Source organism: Peromyscus californicus, unplaced genomic scaffold (genome assembly GCF_007827085.1).
Source record: "Peromyscus californicus insignis strain IS unplaced genomic scaffold, ASM782708v3 Scaffold_11__1_contigs__length_118956290, whole genome shotgun sequence".
In the NCBI taxonomy this organism is placed as follows: Eukaryota; Metazoa; Chordata; class Mammalia; order Rodentia; family Cricetidae; genus Peromyscus; species Peromyscus californicus.
The window spans coordinates 71,312,652-71,334,631 of NW_026294402.1; the positions used below are offsets into that span (position 1 = coordinate 71,312,652).

General features: G+C 38.3%; 1 protein-coding gene across 1 annotated transcript in view; it reads right to left on the reverse strand.

The window, feature by feature from the left end:
* Positions 1–1,782: 1,782 nt before the first annotated feature.
* The window catches only part of Fam83b (family with sequence similarity 83 member B), a 55,228-nt gene continuing 35,030 nt past the window's right edge, over positions 1,783–21,980 (reverse strand). Inside the window, exons 2-4 of the mRNA XM_052729377.1 lie at positions 15,491–15,655; positions 14,554–14,678; positions 1,783–4,084 (exon numbers count right to left, since the gene is read on the reverse strand). Of these exons, the coding sequence (XP_052585337.1) occupies positions 1,783–4,084; positions 14,554–14,678; positions 15,491–15,655 (2,592 nt within the window). The remainder of the gene's footprint in view (positions 4,085–14,553; positions 14,679–15,490; positions 15,656–21,980) is intronic.

Here is a 21,980-nt window from a genome sequence, read left to right on the forward strand (position 1 = left end):
TGACTAGAAACATTATCTCTAAGTCTCATATCTCAACTGAAATCTCAATAATTTATAAATAACAGTGACAATGTTATCATAACCACGTGATGGAACATGTTTTTAAGGCATGACCTGGTTATAGTTATGTGCTCAGGAAATGCTAGGTGTTCTATTCCATAGTCTCTCTTGTCAGGATTCTTCTAAGGTAAATTATTTCAACAACATAGACATTGATATTTGATAGTATCAACTGAATATTACATTTAAAAAACAATAATATAGTGTTCTGTGTAGCAATCTTGAAAATATAAAATAAGGTATTTGAAGCCAGGAGGTGGTGGCACATGCCTTTAATCCTAGGACCTGGGAGGCAGAAGCAGACAGATCTCTGTGAGTCTGAGGCCAGCTTGGCCTACAAAGCAAGTTCTAGAACTGCCAGGATTGTTGCATGGAGAAACTCTGTCTCAAAAAATTAAAACATTCCTCCCACACTATCTTTTGCTTCTTGAATTCTACATGTTGTGCATAAAACAAATCCATGTTAATGTTTCTGCAATAATCAGGAAGCTTTTTTTTTCTTTTAAGAATGGCAAATGGTATCTTATGACCTAAATATAGCCCTCAAGCTAAGTTATGGAAATTTTTTCCATCCAGCCTGGTTATAAGGTAATGAGAGACTAGCCCTGATTCTCACTGCCACATCTAATCTTCATGGAAGAGTGCGTCACCACACCATATTAACCCAAACTTTAAAAAAGTGAACAATTACCCACTATGAGGCGTGGATGGGGTAGGGTGGGGGGAGGTGGAAGAGAGCGGGAGAAGGAGAGGGTGGGGAACTGTGGTTGGTATGGAAAATGAAAAAGAATTTTTAAATAAAATAAAATGTGAAAAGAAGTAAAATAAAATCAAGTTCATAAAAAAGTGAACAATTTTCAAACAAAACATTTGCTGTGTCAATCTAACATAAGATTCAGCAGAATCTTACAGTGTTAGAAGGTTTTATAGATAGAAGGGGGGAGAGGATTCCCATACTGTGTTCACTTACTTTAAATTTTAATTAAGGCATGACTATAGAAAATGGACAGTTGATGAAAAAAAAGTGTAAGGCAGAACAGTGCTTAGTTCCTAAGGGTTAGGAAACAAAGCCTGTGTGTGTGTGTCTGTACTACACAAGGCTGAGGCTTCAGGCTGATGTATGTAAGTGCAAACACACTCCAGGTTCAATAAAACATGCTGGCCTCCATAATACAAAGGATACATTTTTGTGTGCAATGCTGCATAGGAAAGATAATAAAACAGTAAAATACACCGTTATTCTACAGGATTTATCAACAAGAAGGCTTTGATCTGTTTTCCTATATTTCTGAAAAATATGGAAAAAAAAGTAAAAGTATATCACACAGCACCAGTGGTAAGTAATAGGAAGTGTTTTTAAATGAAGACTTTGGAATGAAAGATCAAAAATCAAAATGTAGTCTCTTCCCTGAAGTTTCTTCTAATTAAACACTTACAATTTTTAGGAGATAGAAAACAATAAATCTCATCTTCTTTTTTAAAGCTATTGTCATTTAAAAACAACCTTTTAATGTGTTCACTGGGATAGTCCTTTGTAGGCTAACCAAGTACAACTATTTTTACCACAAAAAGATGAACTGTTCTGTACACTACTACACATTCCCCCAATTCCAATACAGAATGCTCTTGGCATGGCACAAAAATCCGTGCAGTGTTCTTTGGATAAATATTTACAGTCACATTCATTTTTTATTTCAATCACAATTTGAAATGAATGTAATTTCACTTGTTTTTGTGTATGAAGTTTCCAAACTTTTGCATGAATCCTCGGAACTTGTTTTCATTGCTGGCGTATGAATGGTAAGCACCAGTCTTGTAATTCAGCATCGGGCTGGACCTGCCGTAACTGCTGCCCATAGCTGTGGATTTGACTTCTGGGCGGTTGACATGTGTATTTGTCATGCTGCTCGCTGGCTGAATAGAGCTCTCAATCTTACAAAATGGCTCAAATCGACTGTAAACTCGCTGGTTGGTTGAATGAGATCTTAGGAGCTCATTGGACTTTAGCACCGGAGAAGAGGTTGGCCGTCTTTGAGGGGCAAGGACTGCGTTGATCTCTTTCGAATCACGGTATTGGATCTGCTCAGTGTTAAATCTTGGGGCAGAGGCATCTCCCGCTCTCTCTGAAAGCCTCCTTTCAACAGGAGTCGGAGAAGGAGCTATTCTCCTACTTTCCTCTGCTTGGGAATTTATCCCTGGAGATGAGCTAACTGCTATGTTCTCCTTGCTCTTGTGGATGCTGCCTTGAGAATTTGATGAGGAGGAACGTTTTCTTCTAGGAGATGAATCAACCCTGGGCTCGGATTTTTTTGGCTTCTGATTCTCTTCACCCTCAGAAACCAAAGTATCAGAACTACTACACATTCTGTAAAACGCAGGTGCCTTGTTCTTAGACAGGTTTTCTCTCTTTTCTGGAGTGAGACTAAGTAAGGACCTTAACTTCTGAGACCCCTTTTTCAAAAAACTTGGGGAGCCTTTAACTTCCTTCTTAGAAGTGAGGTCTTTGCTGGGTTCCTCTTTGTTCACATCAAGCAAAGCAGCAATGGAAATAGATTTGGTGGCCGAGCTACTTGGAGGGGCTCTCTTGATGGCCTCCTCTTCCTCATCTGAGCTGTGGGTCACATTGTGCATGCTTTTAGAACTCTTCAGCACATCCTCCTTGGGTTTTGCTGGTTGTCTAATTCGATTTCTGGTAAGGGTACTATACACATAATTCTTGCTATTTCCATGATCCAAATTGACTTTTGAGTGGTCAAAGGATGGGAAACTTCGCCTTTTGAGCAGATTCTCGCTTTGCTGGTTTTTTATGTTCTCCGTCTGCTTATTTACACACAGATTTGTATAGATACAGTTGTTTAATTCTGCTCGGCCATTGATTATTTGGTTCATGATTGCTGGTTGCTTTTCGGGAACCTGCAAGCTGTGCATTTTTGGTACCTCTGACTGTGCTGGGAGCTTAGGGATTGAGTCAGGCAAGGGTTTTTCTGTCAAGGGCAGTGCATTTGTGGAGTTATCTGGGACCTCCCTAGGTGTATCACTTCCTTGAGAACCGATAATGGTGGAATTTGAGGAGCCAGTTGTACAGCTGTTGACTTCTTTTTGTTCAGGTAAAGTTGGTTTAAACACAAAGGAGGAACGAAGCCTCGAATGAGTGTAGAGTGCATTGGCTTTCACGTTCTCGGGATTATCGTAGCCTTCAAATCTGTCACCCAGGGTGGAGCCATTTGAGTCAGGTGGGGCATCAGAATTATCACTTAAGTAGGAGTCAATTCTCCAGCTGCGAAGGAAAGACTTTGTGGTATTCTCCAGGGTTGGCATCCGCTGCTGTAAAGAGCGGATATGATTATCTGTCCCATTAAATGACCTCCGCACATTTGAATTCCTTTCGGCAAGATTTGTTGTTTTCCTCTGGGCGAGCCGATCGGCAAAACTCTGCGCAGGGATGTTTTTCTGGCTCGCCTGGCCTCCCCGTAATGAAGAGGCCACACTGAGACTGTCTGAAGGCCTTCTCCAGTGTCCAGGAGCATTATGAGTTCGATTCAGAGCTCTGTTGAGCAGCAGATATGGCGTTGTTTCCGGCTGTTCACCAGCATAACTATGCCTTTTCCAGTTTTCATTGAGCTGACTGGGTTGAAACTGACGGATTGTATTCGGACCATTGAAGTTTGGAACAAAATGAGGCTTGTACCCGTGATTTCTCATGCTGTGTTTGTCATGTTCGTTTAGGGTATACATCCCTCTGCCTTTGAAGTAACTAGAGTCTAGTGTGTGCATTTGGTCTTGTCTACCGAAAAGGTTTCTTTGGCTGGAAACAGAAGCTAATGAAGAAATGGAGCGCTGGTAAACGCCATTCTCCCACAGAGGTTTGCCTGGCTTCACCCTGGCTGATTCTTCCTGAGCAAAAGAACTTGGGACACAGGACCTAGCATAGAGCGTTCGGAATTCTTCGTCAAATAACTCCACAAGGTGTCCTGTGATTATCTGAACCATGCTGAGATGAGCTTTTTCAAATAACCACATGTAGCTGAAAACAAAAGAAAAACAAGAAACTTAATTTTGGTCAAAGATTAATGGCGCCATACAGTTCTACTGTAAATGACGTTTTAAAAATGACAGAAGAATTCTTGTTCTTGTTTTTCTTAGTAAGCATAATTTAAAATATTTTTATTACATACCAATAATAAATACATGTACATCTTCTTAAGTAACAAGGCAACTTGACTTCTGGTTTTAAGTCCATTCAAAAATTTCTATACTATTTTCCAAAAGCTGAAGGAAAAGTGGTTGTATATTTTGCATCTACATCTACCAAGATGTTATAGGGTTAAAAATCATTATAATTCAGAAATTCCAAACCAACAGGGTGTGGGAAAAGCCAGGATTAGAGTGAAACACTAGAGAATTGAGTGGCCTCTACAGAGCTGTGTCCACATGATGCCAGCTCTACTTCCCTCTTGTTTACATTGAAGACAGGGGTAGCATCACTGTGGCAGTGCCCTAACATGCCATAATGTGCAAAATGTCTGTGCTAATGCACGGAGTTTGAGCCTCAGTTCCTTTCAACTCTTATATCTGTGAGTTATTCTATGTAATCTGGGATGTAGAAAGGTGTAAACAGAGAAACTGCATTAGTCATTGATGGACAGATTTCACTGTACTTAATCCACACAGGACTACAATGCTCCTCATAAAACATGCCATTTAAAATGCCAATCAGGATTTCTGAATATAGTATACACCTTCTGAAAAATTAAGGTTTATAATGATTTCACAGTATTTTATACAAGTTTCAACCCTACATAGTTTTGAAGTGAGAAAAATCTTGAAATTTCATACCAATTTTTGAATTTGGCCTTTGAGTGCCTAAATTAAATAGAAAGAGTCACAATTTAACAATTTAAAAATAAATTGTTGATATTCTCTATATCAAAGAATATATATGACATACTGGAGTTTATTGAAAAACAAAGTGAGACAAGTGCTCTATACTGAACAAATGTAATATTTATATATGCAATATTTATATAGGGAAAACAAATACAAACACAAACATTTCTTGAATGTTTACAAAATTATTAAAATAAATTAAAAATTAATAAAATATCACAAATCACTTTACACTTTGAAGATTTGTCATTCTGTATGCTTGAATTTGTATGCTACTGCCCGTGAATTCATGGTATGAGAATAATATTTACTAGGTACCCTTCATGTGAATGTGTGAGCCAGCAGGATGACTTCAAGAGAAATGAAATGGAAATCAATAGTTAAAGAAATTTTCTGGGGAAGCCAAGCAGTGATGGTGCACACCCTTCATCTCAGCACTCAGGAGGGAAAGGCAGGCACATGTCTGAGTTTGAGGGCAACGTAGTCTATAGAATAAGTTCCAGGACATCCAAGGGCTACACAGAGAAACCTTGTCTCAGAAAAAAAAAGAAAGAAAGAAAGGTTCCAGGACATCCAAGGGCTACACAGAGAAACCTTGTCTCAGAAAAAAAAAGAAAGAAAGAAAGGGAAATTTTCTTAACGCGAAGTCAGAGGTAGAAAACTAAAAATAATTTTTTCAAAAAAGAATTTCTTTTTCAGTCAAACTGAAGCTGTGAATAAAGCAATGTTGGGAACAGTAAGCAATGAATAAATGTTAAATTAGCAGGTATGCTGAGTTCCCCAGAGAAAGTGGCAGTAAAAAGATAGGAGCAGGCAGTTTGTTTGGAAGAAACACAGTGAAAAGCAGAGGAAGCAGAAACTGCCACTGTTTAGTCACACACACACACACACACACACACACACACACACACACACACACACACCAAATTATACTTATCTGGTATAAAGAAGTGATATGAGGGACTTGTGAGGTGTGTAGGTAAGTTTGAAAGCTAAGCAGAAAGTTTGTTGTTTAGGATTTGTCCCCAAATTCAGATAAATTGTAAGAGAAAGAAATGTTTGGGGATCATTTGCCTAGTGGTTGCTTATAGCACACACTTGACAGATCAGGGATTGAATTTACTATAAAGAGAACATTAGAATAAAGTACAACCCTATAAGTTATAAAATAAAATAACCCCCAAGAACTGAGTTTAGGAAACTGAGAATATAAGACAGTTGGAAAAAGTTTCCTTTGAAATGCTGTTTAAATTGCAGGTTACAGAAAGATATTCAGTTGAGTGTTTTAAAGGTGAATGTGAATGACCAATACAGCATCTGCAGGATTTGGGAGGGATTCCTGTGCTTCTCTGTCACTTTAGGTGACTTGTGTTATCTACAAGACAAAAGCTACAGATCTGCACTGTCAGTACTGAGCTCCTCTGTATGTGAAGACTCAGTGTCCAGTGTCTGCTTGTAACATTAACCAGCCTCGCCAGACTACTGTGTCCAGTTGGTGACTCTTCATCCCACCCCATCCTTCCTAGACCTGCCATCGTTTCAGTCTTACTTGAGACAGTGTTTCAAGTACAGCTTTAGGCAATCCACCCACACAAGGCGCTTTCTACCTCAATCTTAATTAAATCACTCTTTCAAGCATCCTTTCAGTGGTCCACATGAAGCAAGGAATCACCTCTGAATATTCTGGCTCCCAGAACTAATAGAAATAAACAGATTCTGACATTTTGGAATTAGTGAATTCCAAAAATCCTCACAATTCTACATCACCCAAGTCAAAGTGTCATAAGCTAATCTCAATCTTTGCTTCTTCATTTCCTTATTTGTTAACTGATATAGATATCACATTCCAATATAGGATTTTCTAATTTACTTAAAATAACATGCAAATCCTCGCCTGGTCTAAAAGAAAGCTCTCATATGCTTTTATCCCAGGCTGGCCTTGGGGATCTTCTTGACTCATCCTCTAGAACACTAGGGTTAAGAGCAAGAACCACAACACCCAGCTTGTTTCTCTGGTTCCTTCTGGATAGCTTACCCTTTGCCTAAGATGTTCAATCACATTTTTTTTCTTTTTGTCCCCAATCGTAAAATTTATCACAGGGGCCCCATATAGCTTGTTGAGCTCTGTATCTTTGGGTATGGTACACTGAAGATACATAAAATATTTAATAAGAAGTGATAAAATAAATGTACTATTATCAAAGTAAAAAAATTAAAAGTCAGAAACGTTTATATTGGCAGAAAGAATATAAGTTTCGTTAAATCTGTTATTGTACACATTGGTTTCTTTTTTCTTCTTTATACATTGTTTAAAAGATATCAATTATAACAAGGAAGGCCACAGATTGGGAAAAATAACCCAACACATTAAAAAAAAAGATTCAAACTAATGGTGAAGTAGAAACTGTATCAGAGGATGTTTGTATAAGTTGAATGCCAATAATAATGAACCAATAGAATTTAAGCCTAGAATCTTATGATACACACTCAATTTCAGGTGGTAGGTCATGCTTAAGATCTTAGTACTTGGGAGGCTGGGGCAGGAGTTCCATGAACTCCAGGACAGCCTAGATTACAAATTGAAATCCTGTCTTAAAATGAAACAAAGCAAAAAAAAAAAGTAGCTATAGGACATGAGAAAAGAAAGAAGAGAATCAAGACACATCCCTACAAAGATGTCACCAAAAAGAAAGAAAACAGTCAGGGGAAAGGAGTTCCAGCTTGCCCTGAACACAACGATGGCAATGGTAACTTTCATGTTAAGAATCATTTCTGACTCTCCAACCAAAAGACATAACTCAAATGAGTGGATAAAAATTCCAGTCCCAAACATTGGCTGTCTTCAAGACTCAGATCTAAGGACAGAAAGGAGCTGAAAATTAAGGACCAAGAAAAGCAGCATCTTGAAGAGGATGACTAAGATAAGGACAAGAGGCATCATGATATCAGAGACAACAGACTTTGAAGTTTGAGATGTTATGAAAGACAGACATCATATGATGATAAAAGGGTCAATTTACTTTAGAGAGAAGATCGTGTTTAAAATGACAATAACACTCATTCATAATTAATGAGTAAATATCACTCATAATAAAATTTAATTTATGCATCAGATCTTTGAAGTATATTAAGCAAATTATGACAGAATTGAAAGAGTGATCAAAATATAATAAATAGTAGCTGCTTTCAATAATAGATTTATAAATAGACAGTTGAAAAATGCTACAGAACAACAGGACATAACAGAAACATTTAGAATGTCTAGCAAAGCAGAATGTACATTCTTCTCAGTGTTGAGAAAGAAAAACAAGGGAAAATGGAAGTTAGGCAAACATGGGTCAAAGCACCAGAAATGTGGACCATGCTGGGACCCGAGCTTGTGCTCCTGACGTAGGCCCCACCAGCCTAGATTGCACATAACACAATGTCGTCAGTTACTGAGTATTAGGAAAAGTCACTCACGGGCTGAAAACCGTGCAGTCAACTGTAAAGCAAGAGCAGTAAGTAGGAGAAGGCAATGAGTGGGAAAAACAAGGAGGCAAGAAAAAAATACAAGCAAACAAACAAACAACCCAAGCCTTTTGGAAAGTCCTGGGGAGTGAGAAACAGGCTGACTCCCAGCCCAATGGAACTAAACCTGAGATTGATCTTTGTTCTCCACATAGATGTGTGCATAAATCACACACACACACACACACACACACACACACACACACACACACACCCACCCCAAAACCACACAAAGGGAAGGCATTAGAGGAAAGACATCTGAGGTAGTCCTCCTTTGGCTTACAAATGCAGCTGTACCTAACTTGCTAACACATGTGCACACACATGAAGCAAAAATAAAATAACTATTAATTTTGTGAAGGCAAAGGAAACACTTCAGCAATGTGCAGTTTTGACCCAGTTTTGATCATGTAAACCTGGATTTCTTGTGAAGCAGAAATTTGTGATAGCACTCTACTGGAAGATTGGCAATAAGAAAGGAAAGTGGACACAGGTGGGTGGGAAATACACCTCAGTCACAACGAAACAGGAAGAGATAGTGACAAATTCATGAATTGGAGAAATCAGTCTAATAAGATTATTGAAGATTTTGGCATCAGTATCAGAAGACCTAGGCAGGAGAAGTGAGTAACTGCACCTAGAGGCCAGGACCAAGGGCAACTAAAGGGAGAAAATAGCAATTACACTTCAGACTGCATGTCTTTAATATCATTTACATTTTAAAAACATACACATAGATTTACTTGGGTTAAAAACACTTTCTCTTCTCCTAACAGGACATCACACATCAGTCATGAATGCTGAGTGGAGTTATTAATTCACATACCAAAAGTGACTTAAGCAGCTGGGTTCCTGGCCAGGGGTTAAGAAGGAAAGGCAGTAAAGGTCACTGGAGCAAGTAGTGAGAGTATGTTGGTTGTAGCATGAATCTCAAATGTGACCATCCTCAAGCCTGATTAAAAATGGAACCTTGGAGACACCAACTTTAGGGAAAGTCTTGCAAATTTTACAGAGGTCCTAATATTTAAAAAGCAGGAGATTACAATAATTCTTTTTCGGTGGGGTTTAGAGGCTCACATCTGTAACCCCAGCACTCAGCAGACAAAGGCAGGAGGATCTCAATTTAGGGGCCCTGTCTATAACAAACAAGAAGTTCTTTGAGTTGAATTTATTTAAAATAACTTATAAATATCTCCAAAAATGTCCCTTACAATTTCACGTGGGGATACCAAATTCAAAGTATTATTTATACTCATTGACTATAAAATACGTGTGTTTTATATATTAAATGCTTGTGTTTTTCTGATAAGCCATCATTGTGTGAGCTGTTATAGACATGTGACTGTGAAGACGGCAGATTCTAGGCATCTCTACAAATAATGGGACTTTATAACCCAATGCCTTCTATGGTGGGGGTATCAATTAAAGAACACATTTTCAGCTGAGTGTGGTGGTATACACCTGTAATCTCAATATTGGCCCGGCAAGAGCTAGAAAATTGGGAATTTAAGGGCAACCAGACTACATAGCTAGTTCACAGGCAGCCTGGGCAATCGAGGAATACTTTGTCTGAAAAAAAGGAAATAAAAGAACTCAAGAAGGAAAAGGAGAGGAAAGGAGAAAACGGAAGCAGACAAGGAGAAAACAGGAAAAGAAATACAAGGGTGTCCACAAGGAAAATGGGGAAATGAGACGCGATAGTATACGGAACTCAAGCCCCTTTTTTTCTGAGACAGGGTTTCTCTGTGGCTTTGGAGCCTTTCCTGGAACTCACTCTGTTGACCAGGCTGGCCTCGAACTCACAGAGATCCGCCTGTCTCTGCCTCCCGAGTGCTGGGATTAACGGCGCGCACCACCACCGCCCGACTGAACTTAAGCTCCTCTAACTAGAAGGAAACAGGTTTTGACCAAAGCGGTTTATTACTATTATACAAGAACGTTTGAAATATTTTTTACAATATGAAACTCAGCCAAGGATGACAGGAGGGATGGCTTAACGGTTAAACACCCTTACTGCTCACCTAGGGCACCTGAGCTTGGTTCAGCAGGAGGAGAACAAGGTCATCAACAGACACGCTGAAGTGGATAGGGGAAAACCATGAGGCTTCAACCCTATACAAAGTATTACAGGGAACTAAGGAGTGCCGAGAGAGGGCAGGAGAGCATCCTTCCCCGGGGAAGAGCACAGCATTTGGTTGTCAGTTTCAGCTCTGAAAACGCACATACAAATATCATTACATAGACTGACTGAGCAGGTTGTATTTATGTAGTTAGGAATATGTGTGTGTGTGTGTGTACGTGTGTGTGTGTGTGTGTGTGTGTACGTGTGTATATGTGTGTATGTAATAACGACTGATTTTTTTTAAAGAGCCCATGAATTGGAAAGGGATCAAGAAAGGGTATATTGGCGGGTTTGGAGGGAGGAAAGGGAAGGGGAAAATGATGTCATTTTGTTATAATCTCAACAAGGGAAAGAAATAAAAATCACTTAAGGAAATGAACTGGGAGGTGAGGAATGATTTAAGGGAAGTTGAGGGTACAGACAGGAAACATTCCATGCACAACATACACTTGGGTGCACTGTGTAACAGTTCCCTGGACAACAAATGGCACAGGGAAAATAAAAACAAACAAAAGTGACAATGGCTTACAACTAACGATGTTTAAAGATGTGTATTTAAAATGATCTTGCAATAACACAGAGAATGGGGTTACCAGAAAGACGGCTAGATGAACCATAATATTCTCTGCTCTTAGAATATTCTGCTCCACTCCTCCCCATGACCTGGGGTTAGAGAGACTTTCTAGATTTGGCTTAGCTTATTTATTTATTTGGTTTTGGTTATTCTTTTCTTTTTTTTGTTAAATTAATTTTCTTCCCTCCCTCCCTCCCCCTCCCTCCCTCCCTCTCCCCCTCCCTCCCTCCATTCCTCGTTCGTTCTTTCTTTCTTTCTTTTCTTTCTTTCTTTCTTTCTTTCTTTCTTTCTTTCTTTCTTTCTTTCTTTCTTTCTTTCTTTCTCTCTCTCTTTCTCTCTCTCTCTCTCTCTCTCTCTCTCTCTCTCTCTCTTTCTTCCTTCCTTCCTTTCTTTCTTCACTGCCCAGTCGCGCATGCCCAGCATGACATTTAGTCATTTCTGGGTCAAATGTCCTACATTGTTACATAAAGTGTGCAGTGCAACCATGTGATCTATGCGCATGCGTGGAATAGCCACGTGGGTCTGTGTGCGCAGGCGCAGCTCAGCCTTTATAAGCCGGCACCATGATTCCTTGGCTCCCTTCACACACGAGTCTTTCTACAGGCCTGTGCACATCTATCCCTCTCTCCTCATCTTAATAAAACTCTTGTGAGTGGATTCTGTCGTGTTTCATGACTTTTCCTCACAGAGTAAGAACTCCTTTAAAAACCAACACATATCAACCTAAGTAGCTCAGCTCCAGTAGTCATGACATTTAACTATCAAATCCTAGTGGCAGCAGCAAAGAGGTAAATTCAGTATTGAAAATATTGTTAAACATCAAAGAGTGAAAACACAAAGAGCAATTGGGATGTACTTAAATAAGAGACACCATGTATAAGTAAACTCAATCTTAATTAAAAGCTTAATTAAAAACTCTTTAAAACTAAGGGTGTCCGAACAAATATATACATATATAATGAGACTTTAAAATGACTCATTAATTTCAAGTACTGGTTGTAATTTCTGGTCTTTACAAGTTTTCATTTGGAATGCCAAATGGCTTTAGAGGAGGGGGAGTTCCCTGAGCCTATAGCAAACACAAGCTAAAGAAAGTCCTAAAATAATAGCTAATATTATTGTTTGGGAGATGAAATTGCACAGAAATATCATGTAGTATGTTCCACGATCATTCTAATTTTATATAAACAAAGGGAAGAACAAGTTGAGCCACTTGCTCAAGACTTCAAGGTGTTATTTCTTCATGGATGTTTAAATTTGTCAAAGGGCGAAGCCTCTGCTATTCTGGCCTGTTCACTGCCACAGCTCACTGGAGTCTTGACAATGTCTTCTATGGTAGGTCTACAATAACTTGGTGACCTGGGCTTTAGAAGTATTTGTTGGTGTTTTTGTTTGCCTGTTTATATCAATACACTATGTACCACATTCAGGAATAATGCCTTACTGGACATTACTGAGCAATTACTAGACAATGTCTACACTCCAGATCAGCCTGACCAAGATATGATTGCAGTTCTGGTTTTCTCAGAACTGACCAACCCTACAGGTACATCTCGTGGTGGACTCTTCAAAGTGCTAAACAACTTCTATTTTTTTCTTTTGAATAACTTGTTTTTTACATTGTTTTGTTTCTACAGGTGTCTGATATTTATTTTTTATATTTTATTCATTGATTATTTATTGTGTGTGTGTGTGTGTGTGTGTATGTGTGTGTGTGTGTGTGTGTGTGTGTGTGTGTGCATGTGCCACAGTGTGTATGTGGATGTCAGTGGATAACTTGTTAGCATTGGTTCTATCATGGGAGTATTAGGGATCAAACTCAAAGCATTAGGATTGGAAATAAACACCTTTATGGGCTAAGTAATCACTCCAGCTCTTGTTTTGGTATTTGAGACAGGATCTGGCTATAACCCTAGCTAAACTCAAACTCACTACATAGACCAGGCTGGCACTGAACTTGTGGCAATCATCCTGCATGCTGAGATTACAGGCATACACTACCCAAACTGGCCGAAGTGATTGTTTCTCAGTTCATATTACACATTGCCTTTGTAGGACTTAATACACTTTTGTTATTTTAGAGTTGCGAAGCACCTTAAATCTTAGCTAACTCCCTTACTGTTTTGATGAACAGGAAGCCAGGTTACAAGATTGCCCATAGTCATGTGAGTAGCCTAAGGACCATGAAGAAGTTAGCAAAGCCCAAGTCTCCAAATCTCCATGCTATAGATTCTGAATCATTTTTCAAATTTTAAAAAGGATTTTTAGAAAAATAGGTAAGATCTCCTGAGTATACTGGGGACATGGGGGGGTAGATAAGGGGAGGTGGCAAGAGAACTTGAGGGAACAGGATGGTCAAGGTGGGGGAGGGACAGAGAGGGAGAGCAGGGAAAGAGATATCTTGACAGAGGGGGCCATTATGGGGTTCGGAGAAAACCTGGTGCTAGAGAAATTCCCAGGAACCCACAACCCAACTAAGACTCCTAGAAATAGTGGAGAGGGTCCCTGAACTGGCCTTCCCCTGTAATCACATCGATGACTACCCTAATTGTCATCATAGAACTTTCATGTAGTAACTGACAGAAGATGCAGAGATCCACAGCCAAGCAGTGGGTGGAGCTCCTGGAGTCCAGTCGAAGAGACAGGAGGGATTATATGAGCAAAGGGGTCAAGATCATGATGGGGAAACCCACAGAGACAGCTGACCTGAGCTAGTTTGAGCTCACTGACTCTGGACTGACAGCTGGGGAACTTGCATGGGACAGAACTAGGCCTTCTGAATGTGGGTGACAGTTGTGTAGCTTGGGCAGCATGTGGGGCCACTGGACCAGGATTTATGTGCAGTGCATGAACTGGCTTTTTGGAGTCCATTCCCTATGGAGGGATACCTAGCTCAGCCTTGATACAGGGGGGAGGGGGTTGGTCCTGCTTCAACTTGATTTGCCAGACTTTGTGGACTCCCCATTGGAGGCCTTAACCTCTCTGAGGAGTGGATGGGGGGTGGGGTGGGGAGAAGGTGGGGAGTGAGCAGGAGGAGGAGAGGGAGGGGGAACTGTGATTGGTATGTCAAATAGAAAAAAAAACTACTAAATAAAAATTAAAAATAATTCTAATTATGTGTATGCATCTATGTGTGGGTTTATAATTTTGAGTGCAGTTCTAGAAAAGGCCAGAAGAGGGCTTAGATCCTAGGGCTGGAGTTAATGGTGGTTGTGAGCCTTTACAAGGCAGCTGCTTGGAAGCAAACTCAGGTCCTCTGTAGGAGTAACAAGTGCTGAGCACCCCTCTGGCCTCTTTTCTTCTTATTTTTGAGATACAGCTAAGTTGATTCTGCTAAAATATCAAAGTAATAGCTTATTTGAATGAATGGAAATGTATAAGATAAATGCAGTATTCTTACCTGTAAGAACCGTACATCACTTTCTGGCAGTCAACTAACAAAAATTTCTGTTCCATTTTCCCATGGAATTTTGCTCCTGTTTTCGAAAGATAATCTTGGCCTTTTACTGTCCGTACTCGAATGTTCTACAATTATATGTAAATATAAAGTAAAATTATATCTAGAAGTGAGACATTTTGAAAAGTAAATAAATAACAGTGTAAACACATCAAAAACACTTTTTTTTTCAAGACAGTGTTTCTCTGTGTAACAGTTCTGGCTGTCCTGGAATTCATTTTGTAGACGAGGCTGGCCTTGAATTCACAGAGATCCACCTGCCTCTGTCCCCCAAGTGCTAGGATTAAAGGCATGTGCCACCATTGCCAGGCCCCAAAACGCTTGTTCGAAACAAACTTTTAAAACACATAAAAAATCATTAAAGAAAATTGTAAGCATTTCTCTAAAATTAAATACTCAAGAAAAAGAACCATTTCAAAATATATTTAACACAGTTTAAATGGACATGTTTTCTGTTTACACAGAATTGTTTCACAAATGATATTAGATTTCACTGTGAGAGATACTTTCTGATTATAATAGCATGAAAATCTTTTCATAAGTCAAATATAACTGAATACACTAATTCAAATGCTTTGACAAAGCAACACATATCAAATTGCAGGACTGCTTGCCAGAGGTTTCAAAGCTGTATATGTGAAACAGAATCACTCACTATTCCTGGTGGCAACTAACTCCAAAGAGTGCCCAGGCATCCTCTGTCAAGAAGCACATTCCAGAACAAACAAGTCTTCCAATCTTCCAATCATCACTCTGTCTTCATTGTTTTGTCTTCTTCTTTTAATTTTTTTCTGGCTAATTTATCTTACCATGACTCAAATTTGAATAGAAATGAAAATGGTAAGCAAAAGAACTTGAGGAAAAAAAATTGAAGTCTTACCCTGAGACGTTGAATTTGACAACCCTGTTTTTCAGTCATAGTTAGAAAATGATTAAAATTGGACTCATCAAGTAAAATATATACAGATATCCCTCGAGTTGATGCCTCCACTATTTCTTTGAAAATATCCACATCAGTAAATATGTCCATCACTATAGCAATGACCTGTTAAAGACAAAAATATGAGACAGTTTTAGAAACATAGTAAAGATTATGAAACTGCTAAGTTTAAGTAGAAATCAAAGAAAATAGAAGGCAATTAAACATGTCACTTAGAAATGCATAAACACGTGTGTTGTTTTTTAAAGTACATGATAATGAATACAAATAAAAATAAAATATGTGCAATTCTATAACTCGGAAATCTTCAAATCAGTCTAGGATAAAGGAAATCTACATCTCAGTCGTTCCTGCAATTAAAGGCAAATCCAAACACGGTCTCCAGAGCTGTTTATAAACCCAAGATAGTAAGGGAGTTTTTAAATTTTCCTTGGAAGGCATCCAGGCAAAGGTGGGATTGTAGACATTGTTGAAGAATGAAGATGTTAAAAGACTGGAAGAGGAGACTATCTAGGAAAGGATGGACGGCAGAAATGAAGGAGATAAAGAGGTGTGAAGAATATCTAAGCACCTGGAGTTAGCTTACCAGACAGAATCATCAAAAATGAACAAAAAACAACAAAATCAACAATAAACCCAACAGTCAAGGTCAATACGACTAAGAAAGAAACACCCTTAAAAAACAGGCCTCTAAACTGGAGTGCATCTGGGCTACTCACTGGTGGAGGGCAGATGTCCAAAAGTGCTGAGAGCGAAAGCATGTTTAAGAACAAGAAAATGGCTTAATTGACTTAGCGCTTACAGTGCCAAACATACTTACTGACAACGTATCATGTGATCGGCAGTAAGGTAAAAGTCCCCAACCTTGTAAAACTTGCATTAACCTGTAGAAAGACACTTTTGAAGGACATGGAGCAGTAGGTATAAGGGATCAGGGTTTCCTGACACTGAGTGGTGTGACAGCTCAGGGCAGGAATTGCAGAGACGGTGTTTGCTTTCAAGGAAGTGCAGCTCTCCATGTGGAAGAATGAAAGCATTTTTTATTTACCCTATACACCATTTAGGCAGAACACTGGATCATCCTTCAATTATATGAGATGGTGACATTCTTGAGACCCCTTGTAAAATACACTGCAATCAGGCTTGGGGGAAGCAGACTCTCTTGCTCCGGCTTCTCCCATTGCTTTCCTTTACATGGACTGCTATGAGGGGCCAGAAGAGGAGGAAAGCAAGAGAAAACCATTTCACTTGTCTTGAGTGATTTCTCACACTCTCAAGTATGTGATATCTTCAAATCACATCCATGGGTGTGAACTTATTTACTGTTCTTGAACAAGTGATTTGATGAATATTAATGATAGAAAGTTTTTTTAATTCATGTTAAAACAAATTCTAAAATATATTTCTGACATAGTGTGGCAGTACTTCTTGGCTAGAAAACAAATGAAATTTAAAAAAAAAAAAACATTACTATCCCAAATAGTATTTTTAATCAGTATGTATGAAGCCATTTTAATTTACCAGCACCTCTCATGTAACAAGTTATTTTCGACTTTGAGAATGATCAAAAGCTCATTTCACAGGGTTTTGTTTGCAAAGGTAATTGAAATCACTCAGCCGGTGAATGATTCGATCACACTGAAAGTAGAACAAATGCCAGTCTTTCTTGTGTGACAGAGAAGAGACTAAGTCAAGATCTAGATACTAGATTATACATCTTCAACAAGCTTATCTGCAGCCAGCCAAGTCTGGCAGCTTCCCAGACATCTGTTTTCTGACCCGTCACTCAGTGTTTGGAAGTTGCATGAGCTCTACAAAGCTTCCGCTGTGCTGCAGAGGGCAACACAACATGAACCGATCTGTACAGGGATTAGTCTTGGTATATGGAACATTGACCACAAGTGATGGATGCTCAACTTGACCTGAACGTACTGCATGCTCACTGTGCTCCAGAAAATTATCACAATGACTACATTTAATCAAAAAGAAGTGTAGAAATATTATATCTAGATTTGATATGAAATACAATACAAATTCTGAAAAGAGAATACTGGTCATTGCAGTCTACTAGGAAAAAGTGTCTGATAATATCTGATAATGAAAATATCTATTCTACAGATTCATGTGCAAGGAGGATTGTAAGACTTTCTTCATGAATGGTATCACAATGTTCATCTTTATAAGTATACCAAGACTAAGCCTGCTGTCTCAGTTACTGTTCTATTACTATGAAGAGACATCATGAACAAGGCGACTCTTATGAAAGAAAATGTTTAATTGGGGCCATGCTTAATGTTTTAGAAGGCTGGTCCATGTTTATCATGGTGGGAAGCAGACAGGCATAGCACTGGAGCAGTAGCTGAGAGTTTTCCATCCTGATCCACAGGAAGCAGGCATTGAGAAAACCAGACTGATCCTGTCTGATTTTTGAAGACTCAACCCACTCTCAGTAACTCACCTCCTCCAACAAGGACACGCCTACTCTTACAAGGCCACACTTCCCAATCCTTCTCAGATAGTTTCACTAACTGGGGAGCAAGCATTCAAACATATCAGCCTATGGGGGCCTTTTTCATTCAAACCATTACATACACATAGTGCAAATCAGTGATAAATTTTAAGAAGTGAAAACTTGGTATATGTTGGAAAGAAAAGTATCCACTATGATGCTGAAGGCAAATGCCTGATTTTTTTTTTTCCAGAAAAAAGGTCCATGATTGCCAGGATTTTCTTTTGAGTCTTATTTGGTTTCCCTTGTATAACCTGCTGGAAACACACTTTCATAGGACCTATTTACTTAATAACACACAGCTGTAGCCTGGGTTAATATTCTGCAGTCACTTAGTGGCCGCCACCACTCTCCAGATGCTTCATTTAAAGGGATTCTGACTTCCCTGGTAATCATCTGAAGTGAGACAGCAGGATTTATTTTTTTCTGGCAGAAGAAATAAAACAATGGTAATGGTAAAATTAATTGTGATTTTATAAAAAAAGGTATTTGGAATAAAATTGAACATAACTGAAAACTTTTTAGAACTGAGTAATAGAGATCAAGGAAAATGATGACTTAAGGGATATATATTTCTAAGTCTGTAAAGACGTGTCAAAAATTATGAGCTAATGGGTTTCAAAAAAGAAAATGAAGCTGCTATGGTGAGCAAATGTCTCTGGCCCTTATTCTTGAACAGCTTAAGTAAGAACTAATAGCTTGTAACTGTATATCAACTACTTAGATTTGTCATAAATTAAATGGAAAAGTCACTGAAATGACTCCTTCTATAATAAATCAACTAAACTAGAGAAGATCTTAAATGCATTAAATTCTAAAATTTTATGCTGCAGCAACTCTTTTCTACACTTGATAATGATGACTAAAATGATGTAAACAGGGCTTCTATCCTGAAATGTATATAATAGGTAGCTTCACTCTCACATACTGAACATGAGAGTTAAATTATCCTAGAGATTCCAGGAGTTTACTATTCAAAATTGATTTACATACTGCAAACCAAACTTCATGTCTATAGTCTAAATGATCTAGAGTATGTAAAGAAACGTATTTCATTTTTCTTTAATAGCTTAACAAGATAAATTGTACATTGTTTACAAAAGGATAAACTATCACTAACTGGAAAAAGTGAGAAAACTCTAGATATAAAATATATAATAAAAGTCAACAGAAGAAGTGAAGGGAAAAGAAGCACCATGGCAACAGCTGTAGTTTACAAAAGTGATACATATGTATGGCAACTCGGGAGAAAGTGAGTAAGGGATTCCTACATTATTTGCATAATACAGGATCCAGATTGCTTAATACACACATGAGATTTTTGCTTTTACCTTTATTTTACTTAAGCAAACTTTTATACCAGCTCTATACAAATAAGCATCCTTGCTTTTGAAAATAACTTTAATGGGGATTTGAAAATGAATTATGAGGAAAGAGACAGAATAAATGAAACTGCAAAGGACCCATAGTTGTTTCTTTGATTTCAAAAATTCTATCATTTCACATGTTCTAATTTCTTCATACTTCTTCCAAATTGTCTTTTTCTGAAACTTGTGGTAAGTAGATTTAGCATGGGATCTCAAACCAATTGTGTCAGCAGAGGTCTTAGACAAAGTGGGAAGAGGGGTGGACTGACCTCAATATCATCCACCCCTATTTTCTACTAAGATAATCTAACTATGTGATCACACAGTCTGCCTTACAAAAGCTCACAGGGAACTCTGTGGAAAGGCAAAGGCTAGAGGGGCAGAAATGGAGAGGAGGAAACACCAAAGCAGATTCTGCCCTACCAAAAATCAAACAATTAAAATGCCTCCAACTGTGTGCAAGCCAGTTCTAGAAGCATCAAAGGGGTGTTCTATAAATAGACTTCTATTACCAGTCACAAAATCCAAGTCAAATTGGATAGAAGCCTTAAACATAAGGCCACAAAATATAGTACTTGCAGAAGAAAGCACACCAGAAATAAGTCAGAACCATAGAATGAGCAAGAGATTTTGGACAACACCCCAAATTTTCAATTAACTTTGAATAGTAAGTTTTTAGGATACTAAATATGACTTGGTTCTCCTATTTTAATGTGTTAAAATGAAGCTCTTCAAATATGGGCAAAGGGCACTGTATTATTAAAACAATATCAAAAATAAAAAGAACTCCACAAAACTTTTGTACAACAAATGAAGTCAAAATGGAGAAATAATACAAAAATATGGGAGAATATATTTGCTAGCTACATGCCTGAGAAGGGGATGGCACCTGGAACATGTAGGAAACTCCAAAATTCAAAAGCAGAAATATAAATAATCTAATCTAAAATTAGGCAACATAATGAAACATCATTTACCAGAAATTAATACAAATAATTAAATGTATAAAATAATTAATAGGTATAAATATAAATAGCTAATGGGTATAAAAATTGCCCAACGTTATTAATGATCAAAAAATGTGTATTAAAACTATAATGAGATATTTTTCTCATAGTAGCAAAAAAATCACTATTACCAAAATATTAACCATAACAAGTGGTAGTAAGAATATGGAGGAAAGAAGACCTCAATGTACTGCATACTCTTAGTGGGAAGGTAAATCAGAATAGTTGTTATGAAAAACAGTGTGGTGTTTCTTATTAAAGAGGACTAAATTATAGAACTATCAAGCACTCCCAGGTGGGTGGGGACCTAGAACACTTGGTAGAAGATAGAGAAGCAAAGAGTGGATGAATCTTGATCCAAGATGGATTGCCCATCTGAACAGGAACTCACCAGTGGCAGAAGCTGAGGAAGCAGGGAGCAAACTATTATCTAAGCAATGATGATACACCCAGGTACATAAGACCCACAATATTAGCTGGGGACAGTGGGAATGTGGATCAAATGGAGTTGCTTCGGGTTAGGGTATCTAGGTGTGGAGAGCCAAGGTGGCAAAAGCAAAGTTCAGGCAGAGGTGTGTTGACCCATGGACGTGACTCATAGTTACTGCAGATATTTGCTGATTCTTGGGGGGAGAGGGGGAGACTAATGATGAACCTTAAAAGCCTAAACCAGTTCCACAGAGGAAATCAACATTTCAGGCCAACATACCTTAGATCTCCCCTGAACATTGCAAACCCCTATATAAAAAATAAAATGGGAAACTTGAATTAAAAAGAAAATGGAAGTGAGAAAGAGAAGGAAGGAAAAAAAAAGACTCAGGCAACACTGACTCCAGACACAAAAGTCCTAGTGTAGAAGCAAATAAACAATGATAATACAAAAAGCAAGACCAAACCTACCCTCCAAAATGCACCAGTCTCATAGGTGTGGACTCAGAGGACGTGACATAAAAGAACCCTCAAAGAGTACAAAAGAACCATAACAAATATGTTCAATCAACATAAGACTTCATGAAGGACTACAAGAGAATAAAAAACAAACAGCTGAATGACATAAGGAAGTCAATTCAAAATGTGAAAGTAGATTTCAATCAAGGCAACTTCAGAAGGAAAGCCACGCTGAAATGATATGGAAACAAAAACCTCCATGAAAAGTGTCACCAACAGATCACATCATGTGGAGAACAAAATATCAGAGTTTGAAGAGAAGAGAGAATAACTGGGTCATTTAATCAATGGGAAAAATTTAAAATATGTGAGTGGAAATGTAGGAGAAATTAGACCCTATGGGAAAGGACCAAGTCTTTGAATTATGGGAACTGAATTAAAATTGGCAGTCAAATGCATGGAATGTTCAATAAAATTATAGAATATTTCCCAAAGACAAGGACATTCAGGTTCAAAAATTCACAGATATTCTTCACAGAAGATTGCACCTCATCAACTGATGGGACTCAGTGATTCACAAAGTTGAATTCAGTTCACAAAGTTGGACTCAGTGATTCAAAAAGCGAAACTACAACCAGAACCAAAGACATGAAAGCAGA